Source organism: Myripristis murdjan, chromosome 10, assembly GCF_902150065.1.
Source record: "Myripristis murdjan chromosome 10, fMyrMur1.1, whole genome shotgun sequence".
NCBI lineage: Eukaryota > Metazoa > Chordata > Actinopteri > Holocentriformes > Holocentridae > Myripristis > Myripristis murdjan.
In genome coordinates, this window is record NC_043989.1 from 34147335 (window position 1) to 34171882 (window position 24548).

General features: G+C 41.9%; 1 protein-coding gene and 1 long non-coding RNA gene across 2 annotated transcripts in view; both read right to left on the minus strand.

Annotated features, from left to right (window-relative positions):
* The window catches only part of fbxo38 (F-box protein 38), a 119125-nt gene extending 108262 nt beyond the window's left edge, over window positions 1–10863 (minus strand). The window contains exons 1-2 of the mRNA XM_030061678.1: window positions 10565–10863; window positions 7576–7788 (exon numbers count right to left, since the gene is read on the minus strand). Of these exons, the coding sequence (XP_029917538.1) occupies window positions 7576–7709 (134 nt within the window). The 5' untranslated portion in view covers window positions 7710–7788; window positions 10565–10863. The remainder of the gene's footprint in view (window positions 1–7575; window positions 7789–10564) is intronic.
* A 3549-nt stretch (window positions 10864–14412) lies between these two features.
* Window positions 14413–15330, minus strand: LOC115366853 (uncharacterized). The gene is made up of 2 exons (XR_003928872.1): window positions 15250–15330; window positions 14413–14730 (listed from the first exon to the last, which is right to left on the minus strand). It is a non-coding gene; the product is annotated as an uncharacterized LOC115366853 (long non-coding RNA).
* Between the last annotated feature and the right edge of the window lie 9218 nt (window positions 15331–24548).

Below are 24548 nucleotides of genomic sequence, written 5' to 3' on the forward strand. Positions count from 1 at the left end.
GCGGTTGGAACCAAAGATCTCAAATTTGGACTCATCAGACCAAAGCACAGATTTCCACTGGTGTAATGTCCATTCCTTGTGTTTCTTGGCCCAAACAAATCTCTTCTGCTTGTTGCCTCTCCTTAGCAGTGGTTTCCTAGCAGCTATTTGACCATGAAGGCCTGATTGGCGCAGTCTCCTCTTAACAGTTGTTCTAGAGATGGGTCTGCTGCTAGAACTCTGTGTGGCATTTATCTGGTCTCTGATCTGAGCTGCTGTTAAGTTGCGATTTCTGAGGCTGGTGACTCGGATGAACTTGTCCTCAGAAGCAGAGGTGACTCTTGTGCTGTGTCTCAAATCGCGCACTTCCGTTAGTGCACTGTCTGTTAGTACACTTAGCTGACAGTACACTTACCGGCACAGTGCGCGAATTTTGACAGAGAAGGGTGTCTCAATTGCCGCACTTCCCGTTGTGCACTTACCGGAAATGAGTCGGCATCAGGCGAGCCCCGCGGCACCGGCCGCTCACCTGTCAGATCCGGCAGACCCGCCCGGGTGGGCGCGGTACCAGCCGGAGCCGCGACCGGCCCGCCTGATGCCGACCGGAGCCGCGGCTGGTCCGCCTGATGCCGACCGGAGCCGCGGCTGGTCCGCCTGATGTCGACGGAGCCGACTTTGGTTTTCGGTGGTAAAGTTATCCAGAAGTAGACGTGTACATATCCTATCTTCAAAATAAAAGCATCACCACTGCTTCTAATGTATTAGGTTTTTATTTTTGTAAACAACCGGAAGTGACTGTACTTTGCACAATCGCTAGCTTGAGAGTTATCCGAAAACGTCGAAGCAATTTTCAAAACAGACGTTGTTTGGACAAACTGACCACATATTTGGAATCTACGTAGTTACTTCCTCGCCTGAAAAAAAATTAAAACTTAATAAAGTGACATATTAACAGTCGTAAAACGAAAAGTAAACTCAGCTTTTTTAGCTAGCTACTTCCGGTCAGTGGTGCCGTGAGGGTGATAAGTGTCCATCGTTCCACACTCAACTTTTTGACCGTTTTGAGTGTACATCCGGGTAATTTGCAGTGCACTGCATTTTGTTAGTATTTTCAGTGTGAACGCACTTATGCACTCAAAATACTAAGTGTAAGTGCAGAAGTGTGCGATTTGAGACACAGCATTGGTCTTCCTTTCCTGGGTCAGTCCTCATGTGTGCCAGTTTCGTTGTAGCGCTTGATGGTTTTTGCGACTCCACTTGGGGACACATTTAAAGTTTTTGGAATTTTCTGGACTGACTGACCTTCATTTCTTAAAGTAATGATGGCCACTCGTTTTTCTTTAGTTAGCTGATTGGTTCTTGCCATAATATGAATTTTAACAGTTGTCCAATAGGGCTGTCGGCTGTGTAGTAACCTGACTTCTGCACAACACAACTGATGGTCCCAACCCCATTGATAAAGCAAGAAATTCCACTAATTAACCCTGATAAGGCACACGTGTGAAGTGAAAACCATTTCAGGTGACTACCTCTTGAAGCTCATCGAGAGAATGCCAAGAGTGTGCAAAGCAGTAATCAGAGTAAAGGGTGGCTATTTTGAAGAAACTAGAATATAAAACATGTTTTCAGTTTTTTCACCTTTTTTTGTTAAGTACATAATTCCACATGTGTTCATTCATAGTTTTGATTCCTTCAGTGAGAATCTACAATGTAAATAGTCATGAAAATAAAGAAAACGCATTGAATGAGAAGGTGTGTCCAAACTTTCGGCGTGTACTGTATACACACACAAACACATATATGTGTGTGTGTGTGTGTGTGTGTGTGTGTATATGTACACACACTACTATCGAAACACATCACTAAAATATTTTAACTCTTTCCAACATAAGAGGTATCAAAAAGAGTTGAAGAATATTATTTGTATATATACACACTACTCACAAAAAGTTAGGGATATTTGGCTTTCAGGTGAAATTTACGGAAAATGTAAAAAGTTCACGCTACAGTGATATTATATCATGAAAGTAGGGCATTTAAGTAGAAGCATGCACTGGTGATTTCCTCATCTCAAACAATTTCTTGAAACAAAAGCCAACAACAGTGGTGGGTATACCACAACAAAAAATGTCAATGTCTCAATAACTTGTCATGTGCCCTTGAGCATCAATTCCAGCTTGACAACGACGTCTCCTGCTGTTCACAAGTCGATTTATTGTCTGCTGAGGCATGGCATCCCACTCTTCTTGAAGGGCGGCCCTCAGGACATTGAGGTTCTGGGGTACAGAGCTCCGAGCCTCTACACGGCGACTCAGCTGATCCCATAGGTTTTCTATGGGATTCAGGTCTGGAGAAAGTGCAGGCCACTCCATCTGAGGCAACCCAGTCTACAGCAACCGTTCCCTAATGATACGACCTCGATGAGCTGGAGCATTGTCGTCCATGAGGATGAAATTAGGCCTGTGTTGTTCATGAAGGGGCACAATGACTGGATTAATGATGTTATTCAGGTAGTATGGGCTTGTCACTGCACCATTAGGGCAGTTCTGTATTGACCAGACACACCTGCCCACACAGTAACACCACCACCACCAAAGGCTCGTCTGGTGACAACAGTGGCTGATGCATAGTGCTCTCCTTGACGTCTCCAACATCGTTGGCAGCCATCATTTCTGCTCAACATGAATCGGCTTTCATCAGAGAACAGCACTGAGGCCCACTGGTCCCTCGTCCAGCGTAAATGCCCCCTGGCCCATGCAAGACAATGACACCTGTGCCTGGTGGTGTGGTCAGGTACCCTTGCAGGTCGTCTAGCACGCAGACCATGCTGATGTAAACGGTTTCGAATGGTCTGACGTGACACTTGGGTGCCTCTCACCTTCCTTAAACGTACCTGGAGTTGAGTGGCATTCATCATCCGGTTCCGCAGGGCACTGTTCACAATGAAGCGGTCATCAGTGTGGGATGTGGCCAAAGGACGTCCACTTCTATGCCTTTCTGTGACTCTTCCAGTCTCTCTGTATCTCTGTTGCAACCTACTGATGACACTCTTTGACACTCTAAGCTCAGTGGCCACTTCCGTCTGAGGACATCCTGTTTGAAGCCTCGCAATGGTGAGGTGCTGCTGATCAATTGTTAGGTGTCGTCTTGGTCTCATGATGTCAAAATGTGAACAGCATGATGAGGAGGACTGTTTAAATACCAATTCTAATTGAACCAGGAAATTTATTGGTCGATTCATGGATCAAACACCTGTTGTGAATTTTGCCATTAAACTCCTTGTTAGAGAACAGCAACTTGTGCAAAAAGTACTGAAACATTGAACAGTTGGACATGTGCATTCAAAAGTTTACAGAAGGTCACATTAAATTCACCTGTAAAGGTCATAATGCATTTTAGGTTCATCCTGAAATTTCACCTGAAAGCCGAATATCCCTAACTTTTTGTGAGTAGTGTATATTTATTGTACATATTTTATTTCATTGATTTATTTTCCAAATTTAAAAAAAAAAAAAAAAAGTCTCTGGTCTTGTTATTTCTAGTTTATGCCACCACTCCCTTTGAGCCTAGATACTGGTCCAGTAGCCAAATACACTACTCACAAAAAGTTAGGGATATTTGACTTTTGGGTCAAATTTATGGAAAATGTAAAAAGTTCACGCTACAGTGATATTATATCATGAAAGTAGGGCATTTAAGTAGAAGCATACACTGGTGATTTCTTCATCTCAAACAATTTCTTGAAACAAAAGCCAACAACAGTGGTGGATATACCACAACAAAAAATGTCAGTGTCAATAACTTGTCATGTGCCCTTGAGCATCAATTACAGCTTGACAACGACGTCACTGTACCATTCACAAAGTGTAGGGCAGTTCTGTACTGATGTGTCGTCTTGGTCTCATGATGTCAAGATGTGAACAGCATGATGAGGAGAACTGTTTAAATGCCAATTCTAATTGAATTTATTGGTTGATTCATGGATCAAACACCTGATGTGAATTTTGCCGTTAAACTCCTTGTCAGAGAACAGCAACTTGTGCAAAAAGTACTGAAATATTGAACAGTTGGACATGTGCATTCAAAAGTTTACAGAAGGTCACATTAAGTTCACCTGTAAAGGTTATAATGCATTTCAGGTTCATCCTGAAATTTCACCCGAAAGCCGGATATCACTAACTTTTTGTGAGTAGCGCAATTGTTTTATTGAATAGTGACGAAAGTGCTACACTGTGTTTTCAATAATGAAAATACAGTCAAATATAAAAATACTGTTTGGCCTATTATTACTATTGTTATTATTACACATGTTGAATCGGCTGCTCGTCAGGTTTTTTCTTTTTCATGTATCCATTTTTGCAGAGAGAGACAGCAGGAGCACTTGGGGTATCACATTATACCGGGCTACTGAGACTGTTTTATATTTTTATAAAGAAACCCATTTTATAATAGGCCTACCCATAATAATTTTATAACAATACCCATAATAATTTGAAATACTCTTTAGTTTTTTCTTTCCTTTTGGTACCCCCACCCCCCACCCACAAATCATCTGCCTCCTCCTCAACCCACAGGAACAGCTCATGACTCAAAGCAGAGCACATCATCTGTCCAACATGGTGGAGGCAGTGTTATGGCATGGGCATGTATGGCTGCCAATGGAACTGGGTCACTAGTGTTAACTGATGATCTGACTGCTGATGGAAGTAGCAGGATGAATTCTGATGTTTATCCACAATTTTCCTGGAGCGTTTCCGGGGTTGTGGGTGAAACATCCGGTTGACTCGAGCAGAACGCGGAAGTAGCAATTTGTTTACGTTACAGTCTCGTCTTTTACAACATTAGTTAGCTCGCTACTTTGTGTGTGTGTGTGTGACAGAGAGACAGAGAGAGAGAGAGAGAGAGAGAGAGAGAGAGAGAGAGAGAGAGAGAGAGAGAGAGAGAGAGACTCGTCTATGGCATTGGCTACTTTAAAACCAAGAATGAATTTAAATCAATCATGCAGTTGTATCATATCAAAATCATCTGACAACAAGAGAAGTTACTAACAAAAATGGGAGACAGCCAGGGGTTAAAGTGGGCCGGAGCCCTCCGGAGCTCAGCTCTGCCAGCTCGGAGCTACTACAGTGACGCACTGCAACCCACAGGATGGACCGCAGGTTAATGAAGCCCGGGGAAGACAGCAAAGATGTCTCTTAAACCGATGATGTCGGCGCCGACAGGATTCGGCATGCCTACTTTACATATCGATATCTCCTTTATGATATACAGAAACTTAAAAAAACGTCGGAAACCGGAGAAACACACTGGGATTAGACCGTCGTGAGACAGGTTAGTTTTACCCTACTGATTTTACCATACTGACATTACGGTAACTCCATAGGACTACTGACATTTCTACCCTCCAATCACAGAAGAGTCCCCGGTGTGTCACATGTTTGTAATATGAGCTTCTCAGTACCATAACTCCTGAACCAATGGTGCTATCGAAAAAATTAAGACAGTTTCTGAAAGCAGAGAACCGGAGCTTTCTGATGGTGGTCAGTTTCAATGCTTTCCGAATTAAGCCATTCGTTCAGTTTTCTCTGGTTTTATGTACAACCACGGACAGCACACAATGTCCCTAAACTCCGGGGCATCTCACCACACAACAATACAAACCCTTTTCTTTATCCAACCACTAACATTGAATCCATGAAACGAAACTTTACCAAACGTAAACACCAGTTACCACCAGCCAGCTCGAATCTTTTTCCACCTAAACTACTACTTCCGCTGGCGCACCGGAAGTTTGTAAAATAATTGCTGATAATGGTTTCCCCAGCAACTCCCACAGGAAAATTGTGGATAGGGCTCTACTATCTGCTCACATTCAGGCAAATGCCACAAAACTCATAGGACATTGCTTCACAGTGCAGATGGACAATGACCCAAAACATACTGCGAAAGCAACCCAAGAGATACTGAAAGCAAACAAGTCGAATATTCTTCAATGGCCAAGTCAGTCCCCAGACCTCAACCCAATTGAGCTGCTTTTCACCTGCTGAGGCCAAACTGAAGGGAGAAAGACCCACAAACAAGCAGCAACTGAAGGAGCTGCAGTAAAGGCTTGGCAGAGCATCTCAAGGGAGGAAACTCAGAATGTGGTGATGTTGTCCATGGGCTCCAGACTTCAGGCAGTCATAGACTGCAAAGGATTTTCCTCCAAATATTGACTATGCAGTTGTCTCTTGCTATAACACGGTTCACCTTTCGCGGCCTCGCAGTTTTGCGGATTTTTTTAGTGCAATTTTGCATGCTTTTTTCTTTCCTGGACTTACTTTTGAAGGTTTGAACTTTGAGAGTGTTTAAACAAGAGAGAAAAGTGAGAAAATGTTAATGCCTGTCTGAGAAAAGTATATAAAGTGTGTAGTGAGGGGGTTTACAGCCTTAAAACATCTGTAATAATTGTAAAAAATAAAGCTGACTACTTCGCGGATTTCGCCTATTGCGGGTTATTTTTGGAACTTAAGTCCAGCGATTAACGAGGGACCACTGTATTCCTTATAATTATAGTTATGTGTGTTATGTATAGTTTGTCCAATTGCTTTTGAGCTTCTGAAAAGGGGGTGACGATGTATAAAACTGGCTGTAATTCCTAAAAGGTTGATGCCATATTCAGGGCTTAAAGTGAATTGACACAGACAACTTTGTCAGCGCAATTTGTGGCAGTCTACCGTCCAGATACGATATTAATTTGCCAAAGTATTGATACTACAGTGCACGAGCGCGTCACGCGCACTTGACAGGCAGCGCCGCAAGCCAAACAGCGCCCAGTAGGCAGAGATCCGGCAACTTGGCCAGTGTTGCCAACTTGTCGCCAGATTTAGCGAGAAAGTCGCTTTCCAACTCCCCATGGCGACTTTTTTTTGTCAAAAGCGACTTTTCTGGTATTTTGGAGACTGACATGAAAGCACGTATCGTTCCTCTGCAGTTCCTGTTCTTGAGCCGCGCGTGGCAGTCGCAGGCAGCTGCAGTCAGGAGAGGAGCAGAGAGGAGACCCTCACCGCTCCGCGTCCAGGCAGCAAATGAATCGCGCATGCGCAAAGCCGCCATTGACACAGTTCCAGAAAATGTCAATCATATAAAACAATACTGTTAAATAATACTTAGTAGTTTGTAGTAAATTTGTAGTTCTAAAACATATGTCATTGTTATTTTTGCACTATAAGTTAAAATGTTGTAAAATTATGTTATTTGGGTTATTTTTGTAATTTGCACAATGAAAACAAAATGTGATTTTATTTTTTATTTTTTGATTGAAAAGGCTATTTTTGAGTTTTAATTTTAATAAAAATATTTTTTATGCCTTTTAAATTTTTGTCATTTTATCCCCGCGGTATTGAAAATCGAATATTTTCCTGGGTATCGATATTGAGTTTGAAATTTTAGTATCGTGACAACCCTAGTAGAAATATAGTTATATTCCTGATACCTTTAGTCTCAACCAAACTACCACCTTCAGGAACTTCCAGCAGTTAAAACAGAGACTAGACTAGTCAGGAGGCTGGTGCTGTTGAATACTTGAGAATGTATCAAAGGAGCTGAAGGACAAACCTGAAAATGTGGCAGAGGACTTCATGGGAAAGCTCGTTGATATAGTCTTTAGGCTCATTGTGTCTCAGGGCCAACTCCCCTCGACTGCACCCTCCTACAGGCTGGAGTTTAGTGGCCTTCCTCCTCGGACCCATCACTTCCAAGTCAAGGGACAGAGTTATATATACCTCCTCCCTTAGCCTTGTTGGAGGCTCAATTACATGGACCTGTATTCTGAACACAACCACAACAAACAGGGTGGTTAGAGGCAAGAGGAAGCAAAATGAAACAGAAGAGAATAAAAATAAGAGAATAGTGAGGTGGATGATAAAAAAAAAAAAAAAAAAAAAAAAAACAGCAGCCAGAGCTGTGAAACAATGATGCAGGCATCCTGTCTCAATCCAGGAAATGTCCTCATCCCATAGTCAATGAATCTCAATGTAATGCTCAATTAGCTACTTCAACTCCAATAACCAGAGGTTTGGCTAAAATTACTTATTAAAGTACATTTAGGGACCAACATGTTTTTGTTTTGTTTATATCAATCTTTCTCCACTTGAAATGTTTGTTTGTTCCTCTAGTTGAAGGTTTTATTTTATTTTTATTTTTTTTCCTGTTGTTGAGTGTCATTTCCAAATGTAGCCTACCTGTGCACAATTCAAAATACAGTAGCTGAAAAAAGTCATGTTTTGACAAAAAAACATTTGTTTATTAAAGTTCTTTGCAATTAAGATACAGTGTTCGGGAGCTTCATTCTTTACAATACAGTATATGCCAAATAAAGTTTGACTCCAAGTTTTCGAATTTCACTGTATTATTTTGCCAAAACATACGCTACATATAGTTAATGGGCAGCAGCCATCTTTGCGGTAGGTGTCCTTGGATGTGTATATGAGGACAATTACGTAGCCTACGTGTAGGCGAAAGAATATTGTACATAGTTTAACAATAGAAGGCCATGTTCAAATGGTTACTTCCCCCACGTGAGAAAAGGACCTTTGACAAAACCATAACATTGTTTCCTTTAAATATGTGAGACACTTCACTACTGTTCACCCTGTCATGCCAAGGTCCACCCCATCATGTTCATGTTTTATGTGAATAAATAATTATTTTCACAAGTTATCAAAACCTTTTGTGTGATGTTGCTCTGAAGAGATTAGGGCCAAACAGTATAATTTCAAAGTTTGACCAGATACCTTTATTTATAGTTTATTCAGAAAAGAAAGTACAACTTTCACATATTTTACATATACAAACATATTTTTCCATAATTTCTGTATTTTTGACAGATGTTTTCCAGAAACTAAAATATATTCCTGAATGAGGGACCAAATACCTTTCTGAAAATTTACATTTTGTAATCAATATATGATTAGAACATATTTACTCTATTTAGAAATTGTCCCATGACAGTGTGGACACATTTTGCAATTTGCTTGTACTTTCTATGCTTGCAGTCAATTTATACAGGAGGTACAGGAGCTTGACCAACATGCATTTCTAACAGCTTAAGGTCTACTTTATACAATGGATATGGAGTTCAGTGGAAAATCTCATCTTTTTTTGTGTGACATTGGGAAGTCTCAACTGATATTGACTCAGCTGTTCCAACCAAAAACTCAGATTTAAAAATTTGGGTGATATTGATTTTATGTTGTGAAATCTTTAATACCCCCACATGATTTGCAAAATGCTTTGTTACAATGGAAATGGGGGTTAACAGCAGTAAACAGTCCACATATTCAAATCACTGGTAGGCTATTGTCCTTAAAACCATCAAAAGCCAATAATTGTACTGACATCAGTCACTAGTAAAGCCTAGTCTAACACCAGTGCAACATCATATATATAGATGACGATTCATCAAGAAATCTATAACTAATTATCTGTCCATAATTTTTATTCTGGGAAAAAAAAAAAAAAAAAAAAAAAACAGATTCATAGCCAACCAGAGGAAGTACAATCTATGTGCATGTCGGTACTGGATCAGTAAATACCTGCTGTTCTGAGGCTGGTCAGCGCTGACAGCCGCACCAAGCTCCTATCCCGCCATGTCTCTTTAGTTCAGTTCAGTTTAGCTCACGTTTATTGAACTGAACTCTTAAAGGTACAGTCTTTGATTTGCGTTCTGTCGCAACTATGCTTGGGGCAAACAGTACAAAAATAATATTGTTTTGGTATGGAACTGGGAACATGCGCCGAGGCTTGTTGTCTTTGCTCTTTCCTACGTCATCTATAGCTGCAATAGCTCGTTTGGCCGCAAAGTTGAGATTGTAGGGGCGCTGCTGCTTCTTATAAAAATAAACTCGAGGCGTGTGCCTTTAACATAAAAACTTTATCAAGCGCACACAATTGCAAGCTATCTATACAGGCAAGCAAACTTGGTCTTTACAGTATGAGCCACATGTAATGCACGAAGATACCCCAAACAGCACCAAGTATTAATAGGCTATAAATGCCACCTTACACCGATGCTAAATGGAAAGCTAATATCTTCTACATGAATCCACCGCAGAAAACAAATGTGCACGGCGTCTACAAACTTAATAAAACAGCAAACAAGTAAATGCAAAACACTGTGCACATACATATAAATATAAATATCAAACGATAAGCATATGCCAGCTATTTGGCTAGGTAGCTAAGATAGCAATACCCACCTGGCTAGTTAGCTTAACGAACTAATGAACATTTCCACCGAGCTAGCAAACGGCTGACTTCCCAACTTGTGACTGTTTGCCATATGAGTGGTAAAGACGTTTGCTTTATCGCTGGCATGTCGCGTTTATTAATAGTTTAAAACGTTGTCAAAATGTCATAACTGTCTTTCACGTGGTAACTATCAGTTTCGCACAGCAGTAGCTAACGTCAACTTAAAACAAATAGCAAAATGGCAATAACGTTAGCCTTCCCCCAACCCTTCATGCTCGGCTACAGCATGAACACTAAACTGAAGGAAATAGGCAGGAATTAGACATGATGCTGGCTGTGGAAGATGTTAACCTACCTGTCTCTTTTCTACCCAAACGGCCCAGTCAATAAAGAGACGTGAATGATGCTCTTTAGAAACAGTCCGGTATCCAACAGCGACGCATAGGTACCATCATCTGCTGTCCAGAAACGCTAAACTTCCAAACTTCCAATCAAAATCAGTAGTCGCGGTGAATGCCGCGAGCATACTTCTGGGAAAACTGCGTATATCTGCTCCCTTCTCCAAAAATATTGTTGACCTCAGCAACTACTACTTAAAAAGCAAACTGATCCTGATCCTGATTTCTCCGACTTCCTGAATGTTTAGCGGTTCTTCTTCTTCCCTTCGTTTTTCTTCCTTGTTATTATAATGGCGAAAATGACGCATATCGCCGCCTACTGGACTGGAAGTGGTAGTATCGTCACTTTTACAGCACTGAATATTAATTATATGAGTTAAAAAAAAAAAAAAAAAAAAAAAAAGATAACGGATATTCTGTATGAATTAAACCTGTATAACGCAAGAATCCAAATTCCCATTTATTCTCTTAATACTGAATTCCTTTCCCACAGCAGTTATCCAAGCCTGAAGAATTTCCTTCCACAACTAACTTGTTGCAATCCATGAGTACTCTACAGTTTCCTTACAGTTGGCTTTATGCACAGCTCCGCTACTTCCTGAACTTAAGCCAGCTCCTTTATTTCCTGTCTTGCATAATTGGACAAACTGATTAATCCAGGTGTGTCTGACCTTACAACAATGGTCAGACACACCTGAATTAATCATTTTGTTGTTGTTGTTGTCAAAACAGTTACAAGCCTGACATCTGTATCTGCCATCCACATGTCAACTGTACGCTTTCTCTGCAATTAAGTGGAGGAAGTCGAAACCTGGCTGCACAATGCTATCACCGACACCACTGTGGATTTCCCTGGATACCAACTTATCAGAGCTGACAGGGAAATGGGGAGGGGGCATATGTTTCTACGTCAGTAAGGTATATAGTAGGGTTGAGCCAGATACTCGGCTGAAATGAGTATCCGGTATGGGTAAAGCACTTTTGCCGAGTAATATGAGTCAATAGCTGTGTCCCAATTCAGGGTCTGCATCCTTCGAAGTCCGGGTCCTCCAAAGGCCGCGGAAGCGACCTCCCCGTCAACTAAGTGGGACGGTCTAGCCTTAGGAATATTTCCTGGTCAGGTAACCGCCATTACCATGACAACAAACTCCGGAGACAGAAAGATAACAGCTGAGTTCCGATCCACAGTGTACTGCGACAGAGCTCCCTACTCCCTACACAGGGAATGTTGGTGAAGGGAACTTCACTTCACGAATTTACTCCAATCGGAACACCCTGCAACTTACAGCTGTTTCCGGCTGAGTTTCCAAAACACACAAGGTGAAATGTCTTGTGAAATGTTATTTCATTCATTCACATTACTGCTGTCATTTGCAAGATGTGCGGTTGTTATTCCTAAATAATTGTCAGCGTAATCAACTTATCTTAACAAGCAAAAACTTATAAATAAATGTGATTTCATTGCAAGATGTACGATGTCATTCCTGAAGAGATTCGTATCACATCATTTACAAATTGTGTGTCATATTATATGTTGATCACTGACAGATTATTTTAAAATCCTTAATAATGACGGTGGTGAGAGAAATAACCGCCGCGTCTCAAGCACCCGGTTGTTGTTGCCATAAACAGCAAGTTAACCATTGGTTCGACTCGCCGGTGCGCAATGACTGATGGGTAATATCCGTTGGCGAACTGGGCGAAGTGAGGAACCGTTGTTCACTTGTTCCCTGCACAGTTCGCAGTACCCTTCGAACTGCATCCTGTAGTTTGGAATCACACTGAACATGGCGGCACACCCTGTGTAGTCCACTGCGCAGGGAGCTACAGGGCGATTGGAACGCACCCAACGTTTCTTTCCGTCAGACAAGACAAAACAGTAAAGAAAGGGGTTTTGGTTTAACATATGGCGTTGGATGTTCAAATGAGTAAAAACCGAATATTTTATAATAGTGAAATCTGAATTTAGATGCCGCCGTAGCCATTTCAGTTAACTTTTTTAGACTAAGCAGCAGCACACAAAGCATCTTGGGATACGGGAGCCCGAGAAGGATAGTCGCGGTGCATCCTCCGAATCGGCTACCAACGGCTGAAAAGGAGGACGCATTTGAAGTGCGAATTTGAAGGATCCTTCGACTTTGGATGAATTCTGACAGGCTTTCGCGCAGTGTTGTGACGTAACTGGCCGTCAAATGCGGACTTCGAAGGATGCAGACCCTGAATTCGCTCAGTGCACAAGACGAGTGACGCACATCCGGTTTCGCCAGATAGCGGCATTTCAGTTTCCGGTCTGTGTAATGGCTAACCACAGACATGGACGCCTTACGGTGGAATCCCAGTAGACTGACGTCCAACGGCGGCGCCATCTTGCTGCGGTCAACCCCGCGATTCACTGTGCATTAATTGTATAACCAATACAAGCTTTCATAAATAAATATCTATTCCCCTTGAATATTTTGAAGTTGTAGTGGCATAGTTGTTATCACACAAGACTTATTATTTATAGACCCGGGTTAAATTCTCGCGAGAAGCATGTTTTTTTCCCCTCAGATGCCCATCAGAAAGCATACTTTATCATTACACATGGCGAATTTTAAGATGCCTGTCAGTCCATTTGTTATCAATTTCGGTTTCTCATGGCCATATATTAAAAGGTTAGGCCTATGGATGAAATATATTTTGTCAGTAGAATAAGGACACATTATCAATTTTCAAGGTAAATATATGCACATTAATGTGATAGGCATATTAGTCTAAATAGTGTAATGTTGATTATTATCTAAAATGTGAAAATATTTTTGATTATCGAAAATGTGAGAACATGCATATATGGTTCTTTGTCAGAGGGCCTCATTTGATCATTTTCTTTCTGATATAATCAAATTCTCAAGGTAAATATGTACACATTAATGTGATAGTCTAAATAGTGTAATATTGATGATTATCTAAAATGTGAAAAATATGGTTCTTTGTCTGAGGTTCTCATGTAGTTATTGTGCCTGTGAACACTCTGCTAGACCACCAAGGATCACACACACATTAGTATTCAAATGATGGCTCAGTAGAAAGTCAAGCATTAACATTAGACCCAAAATATACATTAAACAGTCCCTAGCTTTTGGGGGAGCTCAGGTGGTCCCTGGTCGTTAAGTCATTAAAATGCCCTTAAAATGCCTTAAGATATTAATTTGGCTTAGGTGGTGGATGAAGACTCTTCAGTGGACCACCTGTGTCAAATACATGCTGGGAAAAACCTGCAGTATATGCCTACCTGTTAGCTCCCGATTCTTTTGTTGAAAGCCCAGGAACAGACCGAAGTCAGTCTTCAATTTTCTGATGCAATATTTATTATGGTCACATATAAAGCAAGGCAGCGCTGGTCTCAGTGAGACAGAGCTCCCGCAGGATCTCAGTCAGGAAAGAGCCCCGATATCGGGAAATGATACACATTTATGTTCTTGGGCTTGGGCCTGCCCCGTACATAGGTTGGACTTAAATGCAACCGAGAATAATTGGCCAGTTACCCAGGCATGGACAGGCCAACCACTGTCCATGCCTTGTTTCTGGAATGTGCTATGCTATGTGTGTGAATGTTGACTGGGCGTGTATCTAATGCAACAGACCTAAATAACAAGATAGAGAAAGTACATCTGGCTCCTGCTGTGTCTATCCTCTGCTTAGCAGCCAAGCTGCCCTGGACTATGTAATACATTGGATAATGCAAGAAACATTGAACTATACGGCCAATTGTAACATACTTACATATCATTTTAATTACAGCACAAAACAGACATTGACAACTATGGTCGAAACACTTCAGCCTTTATGAACACTTTTGTACAAAACAAACAAAAACATATAACATCACATATCAGCCTACTGTAAGCAGAACTCAGTACTGTAGTCGAAGGCGGAAGCGCATTTAGCAGCCCACTTTTCCTGCGATAGTGTGCTGGTGACAAGTCAATATATGGCGGGAGGTATATGTCATATGACTCTTTGCCCTCAGTTCACGCTTCCTTGCATAACTCTTCTCCCGCTCCAGTGTGATCACATTGTCTGTAGCCTGAATCAGTCTCTTCTTTAGAGCAATTGGACAGCTTGGCAGTGCAAAGGTGTGGTCCTAGCAGAAGGGATGAATAGGTTATGGCTGGCCGTCATTCTTAATCTCATCTATGCATCCAACTGCCAGCAGCATGAGTATGAGGATGTTTGTAGCAGGGACACATATTCTAGCATGTTTCAATGAAGGCAGTGTGCATGTGTGCAGTGTGGGTGTGTACATGTCTAAAATGAGAGTCAGAAAGCAAGTGAGATAGGATTTCAATTGATCAAGGCCATGATGCTTACAGCTGATTAGGACATATATCAAGTACAAATACTCACAACAGGCTAAGGCAGGCATGCAAATCTCTCACCTTGTTCAGTACAAATAGCCTAGTTCATATGTGCGTGCATCATTAAAAGGGAACCAATGGATATACCAGAGTAGGCTACAGCATGGCTATGAGCACAAGGTAACATTTTCTCTTTTTTAATAGGCTACTGTCCTCTGTAATCAAATATCAGCATTTTGAAACTAAATTTTACAACAAAAATCGGGAGGAACACAACCCTGGCCCAGCTCACGTATCCTTCTCACCTTTTCCACCCCTGGCATGTTTGCACGCTTGGGCCGAGGCTTAGGCGAGGGTTCAGGTTCATCAAGAGCATCCTGACAGAGAGACAAGAGATCTACTGGCACGCTCTCCTCTGGTTCAACAGGAGCATCCTGACAGAGAGACAAGAGATCCACTGGCAGGCTCTCCTCTGGTTCAACAGGAGCATCCTGACAGAGAGACAAGAGATCCACTGGCAGGCTCTCCTCTGGTTCAACAGGAGCATCCTGACAGAGAGACAAGAGATCTACTGGCAGGCTCTCCTCTGGTTCAACAGGAGCATCCTGACAGAGATCCACTGGCACTGACTCTCTTCAGCTCTCCTTGAAGTAGCAGAGGTCCGGGCTGCTTTGACTTTTTTCTGACATTCATAAAAAAATGTAGATGTGACTGTTACATCTAATGTTACTAGGGTTGACTCAACCTGTGTTGGAAGTTTAACCCATAAATGCAAGTGTGAAATGGCAGGTCTGTGACCCCAGGTTGAAATTGCCAATGTGAATGAAGCCAAATAGGCCCCTGTGTTTATATTATAGACATAAGCATATTCGATATACAGAATACAAAAAGCCTAAATGATACACCTACTGTTTGGAGATCAATCAAACTTTATCAATCAAACTTTATTTATATAGCGTCAAATCACAACAGAAGTTATCTCATGACGCTTTACAGGTAGAGCAGGTAAAGACCACGCTCTACAAATTATAGTAGAGAAACAAGAAACCCAACAGATTCCCTCCTGAGCATGCTCTTGGCGACAGTGGCAAGGTAAAACTCCCCTTTAACGGGAAGAACCCTCAGGTAGAACCAGACTCAGGGTGGACGGTCATCTACCTCTACCAGTTGGGTGGGAGGGGAGAGAGAGAGACAAGGAGACAGAGACAGGGAGATAGGGACAAACTAGGACAGCAGACAACAGCAGAAACATCAGGGTATCCTGAACAGGTAATCTAGATGGAAGTGACACCCAGCATCTAGCCATCTCATCTGCAGCTGGATGACCTTCCAGGATGAGCAAGACAGTTTGACCTAGACAAGACACAAAAATGAGAGATGAGCTGGGAAGTTGAAAACGGATGGTAAGACATCAGATGTAAGCCAGACAGTCTGACCGGTCCTGTCGAAATCCTCTGGCTTGAAGTGTTCGCAACAGAGCACAGACTCATCCGTGGCTCTAAAATCTTTTCTTTTGAGGGCGACCTCCCATTTCTTCCTATGGTTCTGCTCTTTGGGAAACCTTCAGGGAGTGGGGAAAGTAACGTTAGCAAGAAAAGAGACTCCAGTCACTTTGGGGCTAGTAGTAGCGTTATAGATGTCTATGGGTAAGTTATAATGACCAAAATAAACTAAACATGTGTCTTACCTGTGAAAGGTAATTCCCTGTTGTCTGGATTGTGCAATACGCCGGTTTTTACAATCATAGGCTGCACAATGTTGAGGCATTTTCCATCGACATTGCTTTGTTATTGTCACCGAGTCCCACTCTGTCCCTGCGTTCCAATACTCATACTATCATACTATTTAGTAGGGGAAAAAAGATTTAGTGTGTCCCAATACATAGTATGTCAGATGCAGTATGCCAAGAGTACCAGGATGTTCTACTATATCCGGTCAGATTTCGCAGTATGGATTCCAGCATGCTGCTCTGGCCATTCTGACCCACAATCCTTTGTGCAGCAGACGTTACGTCGCACTGCGTGTACACGCCACGCCCACATATGGACGACAACAAAACACACATATCGCACAAAACTCACTCAGTGACAGCAGAAGCGACAGACAGACAGCAGATCAGAAATCTGACAGAGGACAGCGCAGTATGAAACAGCAGCAGCATTTTGACAACAACATTCAAATTTGCCGCTACGGACAGCGGCGGAAGTGAGCGAGAGGGCCGGACTTCAGGGACGATGTATGTAGTGTGTCCCAATAGTTTCATACTAAACTACATACTTTGTAAGGGCAGCTGCAGTACCTACTAAAAGTAAAAAGTATAAGTATGCGATTTGGAACGCAGGGTGTGTTTGGACAGTCGACCGCTTCAAGATGGCCGCCAAGTCTGCCGTGAAAAAAGGGGGAGGGGCTAATCCAGCCTCTTTCTATGTCTATGTGGCTAACCCTAACGCTTACATATTAACCCGGTGCCTCACGGATTTGCCCAGACTAACGATAAACTATGTCCACCGAATCATTGCTGCCACTTCCCCTGCCCCCAAAAGCAAACGAGAAAAGGGTTTTAAGTTATACATCTCCAGCTATTTCCACAACTTCGAATGTAAGTAATTTAGGGAAAGCTAACTAACGTAGATGGTTAGCACTAGGCGAATCACACCGTAACGTTTGTTGTGTAGAATTAATCTTGTTTTTGTATCCAGTGGCAAGTTAGCTGACTATACCTGAGGCCTGTATCATGAAGCGGGATTAAGACGTTAGCGAGATAACTTCAGGCTCAACTCCAGATTTTCTGTATCACAAAGCTGGTTCACCTCTCATCGGGATAGGATACCTATCCTAAACCTGTTCTGAAAGCTAGCCTGCTAGGGTTAGGGATAGGGTTGACCCTGCTATCAACTTGATGTACTGACATGATTGAATTTTGGCGTCCGCTTTATTTTATTATAGCCTGTAAAACAGGCATGCAACACGTCTGTGCAGTGCAGTGAGTTCATAGGTGTCAGCGTCAGATGTGGGCTACTTGGGCCACTGATGTGTAGTTTGCGCATTTATGCAGTCAGCAATACATTGCCGACTGCCGTGGCTGCCTTCTCTTCGCGGCAGCCATGGTGTTCGATTTAGTGTGTAAATTTTGTTTTTCCTCCTCATACTTTTTCAGTATAATACGCACTCCTCCGCTGTTAAATACGCGGTGCTTTTGTCCTTGTCGCTTATGTTTGTCGTTGGTCAGCTGCCTCGGAACCCTCCCTTATACATGCGCGTTCACGGCTCTTGATGAGACAAACCTGGATTGAGTGAGCGAATTGATAACCAGCGTCGTGATACCGGTTATTCCTGATCACCATGATCTCGATTAGTGTAGCCGGATAGGTCTGAGAAATCCAGGGAAAACTGAGCTTGCTTTGTGATACAGGCCTCAGGTATAGTCAGTTAACTTGCCACTGGATACAAAAACGAGATTCATTTTACACAACAAACGTTACGGTGTGATTCGCCTGGTGCTAACCATCTACGTTAGTTAGCTAAAGCTAGCTAACGACCGTTAGCTAGCTTTCTCTAAATGACTTCCCTTCGATGTTGTGCAAATAGCTGGAGATGTATAACTTAAACCCTTTTCTCGTTTGCTTTTGGGGGCTGGGGAAGTGGCAGCAACGTTTCGGTGGACATAGTTTATCGTTAGTTCTGGGCAAATCCGTGAGGCACCGGCAATATGTAAGCGTTAGGGTTAGCCATTACACAGACCGGAAACTGAAATGCCGCTATAGATACACACGGCGTAGTGTCATCAGTGCGTCATAGCTGGGGGGCGGAGTCACCTGGGTGGAAAATATTGGTTTGCTCTCATTGATTCCCATTCATTTAGCGCGATTTTTGAATCGTATTTTCCAGTAAAATATAGATTTTAAAATGAATATCAATGGCTTACATTAACTCTTTATTGCCAGCCGACAAAGAACGATACCTGACTAAGCTGGCCAAAATCGGAATTGATCGTTGTCCCTATCTTATTAAGGACTGGACAGACGATCCAACCCAATGGCGTCCGGTCGCGTACGGAGATATTTACAACTACCTGATTGAGTCGCCTGGTAAGAGACACTATTACATTTTCTACAGCTGTGTTCAATTAAACTTACCTTAATATCAAACAGCAAGAGCCAGTAATGAATTAAGCATGTTTATGGAGCTCATTTGAGTGAATTACAGGTAGGCTAGCTGTTTTGACACATGAGCTGACCAATACAGTTGTTTGCTAATGACCACCTCTTAGTCAGTTTTTTCTTCTTAAGACTCAGTGGCTATGTTGCTGCCCTAGGCGAAATTACTGGCTTGCCCCCTTCCATGTTACTACTCCTACCGACCTGACCGGGTGGGCACTGATGCCGGCCTATTAGAGAGCCTATTCGGTACCGGCCGGTACCGAATAGGCTCTGTTTTTATGTTTGGCAAACGTATGAACTTTAATTTGTTTTTTTTGCGATATTTGATGACCAAAACGTCACACAGCAGCTCTTGACTATTGTCCGCTCGTTGTTCTCAATGGTCGCTAAGGCTTTGTTTTCCACCCAGGCTAAAACCGGATGTGACGTTTGTGGCGTTCCCGTCTAGCTCCGTGTGTATCTATCTGGTGAAACCGGATGTGCGTCACTCGTTTTGTGCAGTGAGCAAATTGGGACACAGCTAATATCTGTGCTCGTGATGAATGAAAATCCTCACTGGGTAGCTGACTGTGTCCACTGTGTGATAGACCAGTCACACACAGCGCCCCTACGCCATGTGCCCCCCTCACACACACACACAGTGACAACCTCTGTCACTCACTCAGTGTGACAGTGTGACAGCTCACATCGCGTCTCTCTTCAGTAGTGGTCAGGTTTTTTTCAGCTCGCCCTTCCCTCAGTCTGTAATCACTGATAAGGCCCGTTTCCACCCAAATGTTCCTGGTAGTATTTTTAAAGAAACAAGGAACGTCCTCTCGCTCGGCCCTCTTAACTGCCGTGTCTCCACTGAGAGGGCCGAGTAGGAGGAACGTTCCTGTAAAGTTACCTGGTGGTTGCGCGACCATGACCGGGGCATCAAAATAGTCAGTAGAGTTTCTGCTAAACTTGGTTGGTAAGAGACGCAGAGCTTTTGAGCAGAGTTAGGGTTAGGGTTTAGGGCTGAATGCGACTTGCGTCATGTCTCTCACTGCCGACACACTGCTTTTTTTTTTTTTTTTTTTTTTTTTTTTTTTTAATCAGCTGCTCGCTCTCACCGGCTGGTTTTTGATATATAGTCCAGTCATTTTATGTAAAAACCTAGGACAAATTGCAAGAGAAGCAAACTCAACTGATTTTGTATCCTCAGTTTGTCCTGAGTGAGGGAAAAAAAAGTCCCAAGAAATCCCATTGGTGGAAAGTTTTGAAAATTACCTATTTATGACCACATATTACCAAAAAACACTGTTTTTAACACACAGGGGAAAGGGGTTCAAAATTTTACTTTCAGATATCACTATAAAAATTCACAAGTTGATTACACATACAAAGACAAGAAAAAAAGTCAGGTACAAGTTCTTTGAATTATTCTGTTTACACATGCATATCACACATTATCTGATTTGATATGCGCTAATAAGGAATATAAGGAATAAATGCCAGAGCCGATATTAAAACAGTGAATTAAAAGGTTACTATATATATCATAACCTTTTAATTCACTGTTATATAGAAACTTTTAATTCAAGGTTACTATATATATAGTAACCTTTTAATTCACTGTTTAAATGTCTCTTCTATCATTTCTTCCTTATATTCCAATTAGCACATATCAAATCAGATAATGTGTGATATGCATGTGTAAACAGAATAATTCAAAGAACTTGTAATTGACTTTTTTTCTTGTCTTTGTGTGTGTAATCAACTTGTGAATTTTTATAGTGATATCTGAAAGTAAAATTTTGAACCCCTTTCCTGTGTGTTAAAAACAGTGTTTTTTTGGTAATATGTGGTCATAAATAGGTGATTTTCAAAACTTTCCACCAATGGGATTTCTTGGGACTTTTTTTCCCTCACTCAGGACATACTGAGGATAAAAAATCAGTTGAGTTTGCTTCTCTTGCAATTTGTCCTAGGTTGACCCCAATTTTGGCCTAAAATTACTGGACTAATAAAGTCAGTTGGAAAACTTTGCTTGTACCGGACGCGGTGCAGAGTCACAGTCTTAACACACATGCCACTTAAACACACACATTAGCTGAACACACGAAGCACTTTATTTGTATTTTATTTTGGCTGCATGCACTGAGAGTCTGACACTTTCTCATCCCGCCGTTCATTAAAGATGAGATTTTGATCAGAGAGCTTTCCAGACATGGGAAAATAGTTTCTCCTATAAAGAAACTGTCATCTGGCTGTAAATCGCCGCTGCTGAAGCACGTTGTGTCACACAGACGGCAGATGTAGGCTACATGATCCTGAATAAAAAAGATGAGGAGTTGGATTTGGTATTTAATCTGAAGGTTGATGATTTTGATTATGCCATTTTTGTAAACTCTGGGACTTTGAAGTGTTTTGGTTGTGGAGGGGAAGGTCACTTGGTTCGTGCATGTCCTGAGAAACTCTCCTCAGCTGAGAGTGTGCAGAGTAGGCTAAGCCTAATCCAGATAGAGGAAACTCTCAGAGCGACACAGTGCAGAACAATGAAGAGAATAATGAAACGATACAGAGCAATGTGGATGAAAAATCAGATAAAAACACTGCAGATACTGAAAATGAGACAGGAGAGCAGCCTGTAGCAGCAGATGCTGCAGACCAGACTGCACAGAGTGTTGAGCTCAACACTGATGATGATGATTTGATGGAGGAAGAACAGGTTTGCAAAATTCCTGTACTGAGAAGAAAACAGGGGAACAGTTTGAGTGATTCAAAGGCTAAAAAAGGAGCAGTGACCAGGATTTCAGGCAGACAACAGGAAGAGCAAGAATCTGAGCTGAATATGGAGGAGGAGGAGGAGGAGAGAACTGCAGGCAGTCAGAACAGCTGTAAATCCAAAGTGTCTGTTGCTATGATGCATGAGAAGCATTATGAAATGAGACAGGTAAAAAAACTTCTTGCAGCAGACAAAAAATATGAAAAAAGTAAAAATTGAAGATTATTTTGAGGACAAGGAGCTTTTTCTGCATTCAGTCAGCGCTCACTTCAGTAGAGACAAAGGAGGCTACACTGATAAAGAGATGTATAGGTTGAAGAAGATTCTGCAGAAAATAAAACAAGAACTACAGCATGGAGAAGCAGAGACAGAATAAGGCAGCTTGCCTCCCCTGTTGTTTCAGTCTGGTCTTATGTTGTGTGTTTCTTTTTACATCAGTTGTTATGAACAACTTTAAAATATCAACCCTCAATGTAAATGGAGCGGGGGATGTAAGAAAGAGAGCGTGTCTTTTTGAACTTATAAAAGTGAAATCCATTAATGTCATGTTTGTTCAGGAGACACACAGTGACAGCACCAATGACACTGACTGGAAGAAAGGCTGGGATGGTGAAGTCATTATGAGCCATCTAAGTAATGACAGTGGAGGGGTAGCTCTGCTTTTCTCAAAGAATTTTCTGCCACACTCATATGTGGTAGAGGAAACAATTAAAGGTAGATTGTTAGGAGTATAAGCTAAATATGAATCTTATAATTTGGTGTTTGTAAATGTATATGCTCCGAATGCAGGGCATGACAGGGTTCAGTTTTTAGCTGATTTCAGTGTGGTTCTAAGTCAGTGTGGGTCTGAAGGGTTCTTGTTTCTTTGGGGAGATTTTAACTGCGCAGAAAATGATCAAATGGATCGGAATCACCTTGAGCCTCATGCATCCTCCCGAAGTGCAATCAAGCAGCTGATAGAAACCCACAGCTTGGTTGATGTATGGAGGGAGATGAACACATGTACACATGGGTTCACAGTACAGATAGTTTTTTAACTATGGCACATCTAGATCGTTTTTACTCGTTTAGACATAATTTTAGTATTTTCAAAAATTGTAGGATTCTGCCTGTAGGTTTTTCTGATCACTCACTGGTATCTTGTGATATTTTTATTGCAAAAGTTAAACACAAATCTGCATATTGGCACTTTAACACCGCTCTTCTGTCGGATTAACATTTTAAGGAGGTTTTTATTTTTTTCTGGAAAGGTTTTAAAACTAGGAAAAGTGATTTTATGTCTCTGAAACAATGGTGGGATTATGGAAAGGTAAAAATCAAACAACTCTGTCAACAGTACACTTTCAATGTTTCTCGTGACATTGCCAAATCAATGAGGGATCTGGAGACTGAGTTAGTGGAACTGCAGAGTTTTGCGGAGTCCACAGGAAATCAGGATTGTTTGGACAATCTAAAAACCAAAAAGGCCATGTTGGCTGACTTGCTGGGTTTGAAGGCACAGGGACTCTAGTCAGGGCTCGATTTCAGAGTGCTGTGATGATGGACTCATCCACTGTGTTTTTCTTTGAGCTGGAAAAGAAGAACGGGCAGAGCAGGTTCATGTATGCTCTGAGGTCCCCAACAGGAAGGTTGCTGACTGAAGATGGTGAGATCAGGCAGAGAGCGGTGGATTTTTACACTCTTCTGTACAACAGTGAGTACAAAGAGAATGACGAACTGTTTGACTCCTTCTGCAGTGGACTGCCACGAGTCTCAGAGGAGAGCAACAGGGAGTTGGGGGGTCCTCTGACCACAGAGGAGCTGTCTGCAGCGCTGCAGGGCATGCAGGGGGGGAAAGCTCCTAGTATTGATGGACTGCCACCAGAGTTTTACACAAGCCTTTTGGCCTGAACTGTGTGATGATGTCACAGAAGTGTTTTCTGAGTGTTTTGATGACTCAGTTTTGCCACAGAGCTGTAGGGGGGCAGTTTTGACTTTGTTGCCAAAAAAAGGTGACTTACAGGATATAAAGAACTGGTGGCGTGTTTCTCTGTTGTGTGCAGATTACAAACTGCTCTCCCGAGTCCTGTCCAACAGGTTGAAGAAGGTGATGGACCAGATCATTCATCGGACACAAATGGTTTGCCAACGTTTTATCAAGGACTTTTTAAAGCCTGGACTCTTTTTAGATGGAACAGACTGCAGCCCACAGCGTCGCTGTTCTGGCTCCTGGAGGAGCCGCTCATTCACAGGGCCAGGTTGGACATTCAGGATGGCAGCACACCTGCCCTTACCAAAAAGAAGTAAACTTCTAGTTTACCTTTCCAAGTATACTTAAGTGGAGTTTGAGTATACTTTATCAAGTATACTTTCCTTACCAAGTATACTTGTATTTATGTATTAGTAGTGTACTTACATATGTACTAGTTAGTATACTTACAAAGTGTACTTATACTAAAAGTACCCTGATTTGGCCCATTTTTGAGTATACTGGGGTAAACTTCAAGGTTACTTTACTTATATATAAGTATACTTAAATTATACTATTTCCTGTACTTGAGTTGTACTATTCTTTAGTTAAAGTAAACCATTCGTAAGTATACTTCAAGTACACTATTGCTTTACTTAATTTGCACTTTTATAAACTTAAAAGTGCACTACTCTTTTACCTTCAATGTACTTTACTTACACTTGATGCATACTACAACCATACTTG